General features: G+C 55.3%; 1 protein-coding gene across 1 annotated transcript; it reads right to left on the reverse strand.

Annotated features, from left to right (window-relative positions):
- Positions 1-860: 860 nt before the first annotated feature.
- On the reverse strand, positions 861-1,834 carry LOC100582851 (ferritin heavy polypeptide-like 17). Its single transcript, XM_012498820.2, has one exon. The coding sequence runs from the start codon at positions 1,734-1,736 to the stop codon at positions 1,065-1,067; it is 672 nt and encodes a 223-aa protein (XP_012354274.2). The 5' UTR covers positions 1,737-1,834; the 3' UTR covers positions 861-1,064.
- Between the last annotated feature and the right edge of the window lie 290 nt (positions 1,835-2,124).

The following is a 2,124-nucleotide window of genomic DNA, read 5'->3' on the forward strand; positions in this document are numbered from 1 at the left end:
TCGACCTCTCTTCATTTCCTCAGCCACCATCACAGCTCAAGCTGTACTAGTCTCCTACCTGGATCAGTTATACTGGCTCTACCTGGTCTGCACCTTCAACTCTCTGCCACCCCTCTATATTCTTCAAAGCAGACAGTCACTGCCTTGACATTTGGAGGCATTTATTCTACTTTATATTTATTCTACTTTATATTCAATATCGCAAATTTGACCTTCAGCTTTGACCTTATGTTTTTCAGTCCTTCTTTTGAGCTGTTCTTTTAACCAGCTTTAATGGAAGAAATGGTACAATTGAAGGGCAATATGCAGGAAGTCACCTCATATCTGTGGGGAAGGCAGCCTAAGGCTCAGTCCCATTATCCGTGTCACTCAAGGTGAGCTTGCCAAAGAGGTACTCGGCCATACTGTCCTCCAGAGCCCCCATCTTGCTGCCCAGAAGCAAGAATACTTAGCACTTGCATGTTTTAAAAAGATAACTTTTCATGTCAATTTAAAGACTGTATTATTTTTATCCCCGCCCAATCTCATTCACTTCCCTTCTTCTCCAGAGGCAACCGCTAGGATGAATTCCATACCATGTTTTACACCGTACCATGCATATGCACCTACAGATACCATGGCCCAAGACAGCACACCCCACCCGACCCCACCCACCCCACACATCTCACCCCACCCTACCCCACCTCACCCCACCCCATCCCACATGCCCTCAGAGTTTCTAAGGGGAAGGCTAATGTGTTTTCCAGGGGCCCATAAAATACCTTTCCCCTCCACCCCCGCAGATCCTGAGCTGCATACAGATGGGGCAGAGCTGAATGGAAAGACTGCTGGATACCTACTTTAAACCTGCATGGGGATGTGCCCTGATTCCTAAAAGGTGAGAGTGCTGCAGACACACATCAGCTGGACACCTTTATTGCTTTGAGAACAGGTAACTTTATTGCTAACAACGGTCAAACTGAGAGGAGAAAAATGAAGAGAATGTTCTGAAAAGGCAACATGGACGCCCCGCCTGGTGGCGCGAGCAGGGGAAGGCACCCCGTGGCTGCGGGGCCTGTCTGGGCTCAGGTGTGTTTCTGGCTGCCGCCCAGGGTGAGCTTGTCAACGAGGTACTCTGCCAGGCCTGCTTCCGGGGCCCCCATCTCGCGCAGGTTGCTCAGGTAGCCACCCAGCTCCTTGATGGTCTTGGCCTGCTGGTTCAGGAAGTGGTTCTCCAGGAAGTCGCAGAGCTGGGGGTCACCGTTCTCCTTGGCCAGCTGGTGCAGCCCCAGGAGGCTCTGGTTGATGCTCTTCTCCAGGTGGAAGGCGCACTCCATGGCCTTGAGCCCGCTCTCCCAGCCTCGGCATTCTGGCTTCCTGATGTCATAAAGGTAGATGCGGCCACCGCGCAGGTTCTGCAGCCTCATCAGCTCTTGGGCATGCTCCCTTTTCTCCTGCAACTGGCGCAGGAAGTAGCGGTCAAAGTGCTCCAGGGCCTCGTCGTCCTGGTCGAAGTAGAAAACCATGGACAGGTACACATAGGATGCGTGGAGCTCCAGGCTGTTGTGGGTGTTGATGGCGGCCTCACAGCAGGGGTGGTGGTAACGTCGCACCTGCAACAGCGGGCCCAGGGCAGGCAGCGCGGGCGCGGGGAGGAGGGGAAAAGCGGTGGATTCGCCAGGGGCCCGGAGCGGGTAGGGACATCGGCGTGGGCAGTGGCGGCGGCGGTTGCGGCGGGGACCTCGGAGTACCACCATGGTGGACGACTGCGGCGGCTGGCGGAGGGCGGGGTCCTCCGGGCCAGGCGGTGGTGTGGTCGCAGGCTCTGCGAAGGTACCGGAAGTGGGCGGTGGAGACCGTTACGGGGGGAGGGGCGCACGACGTCGGGCGGATGTGGGCTGGTGCGTAGCCGCGCGGGACTTCCGACAGATAGGGGTGGGGTAGCGTGCTGAGTTCCATGGGCATGGACGGCCTGGGGAACTGGGCACTATCAGACCTCTGCGCTACGTCAATTCTGCAGTAACTTTTCTAGTGTCCAAGGACTTTCGCCTGTCCCCTGATTGTTCCCCTCTATGACAGCTTGTTCTCGTTTCATAGACCTCTTGTCTTTCTTAAACTCTGAGAGTATGTTCTGGTAACGTTTTC

The sequence above is a fragment of the Nomascus leucogenys genome, chromosome X (genome assembly GCF_006542625.1).
Source record: "Nomascus leucogenys isolate Asia chromosome X, Asia_NLE_v1, whole genome shotgun sequence".
In the NCBI taxonomy this organism is placed as follows: Eukaryota; Metazoa; Chordata; class Mammalia; order Primates; family Hylobatidae; genus Nomascus; species Nomascus leucogenys.

Bases quoted from the DNA above. Each gene is read 5' to 3' on its own strand.
- LOC100582851 (XM_012498820.2), bottom strand. From the start codon at position 1,736: ATGGTGGTACTCCGAGGTCCCCGCCGCAACCGCCGCCGCCACTGCCCA.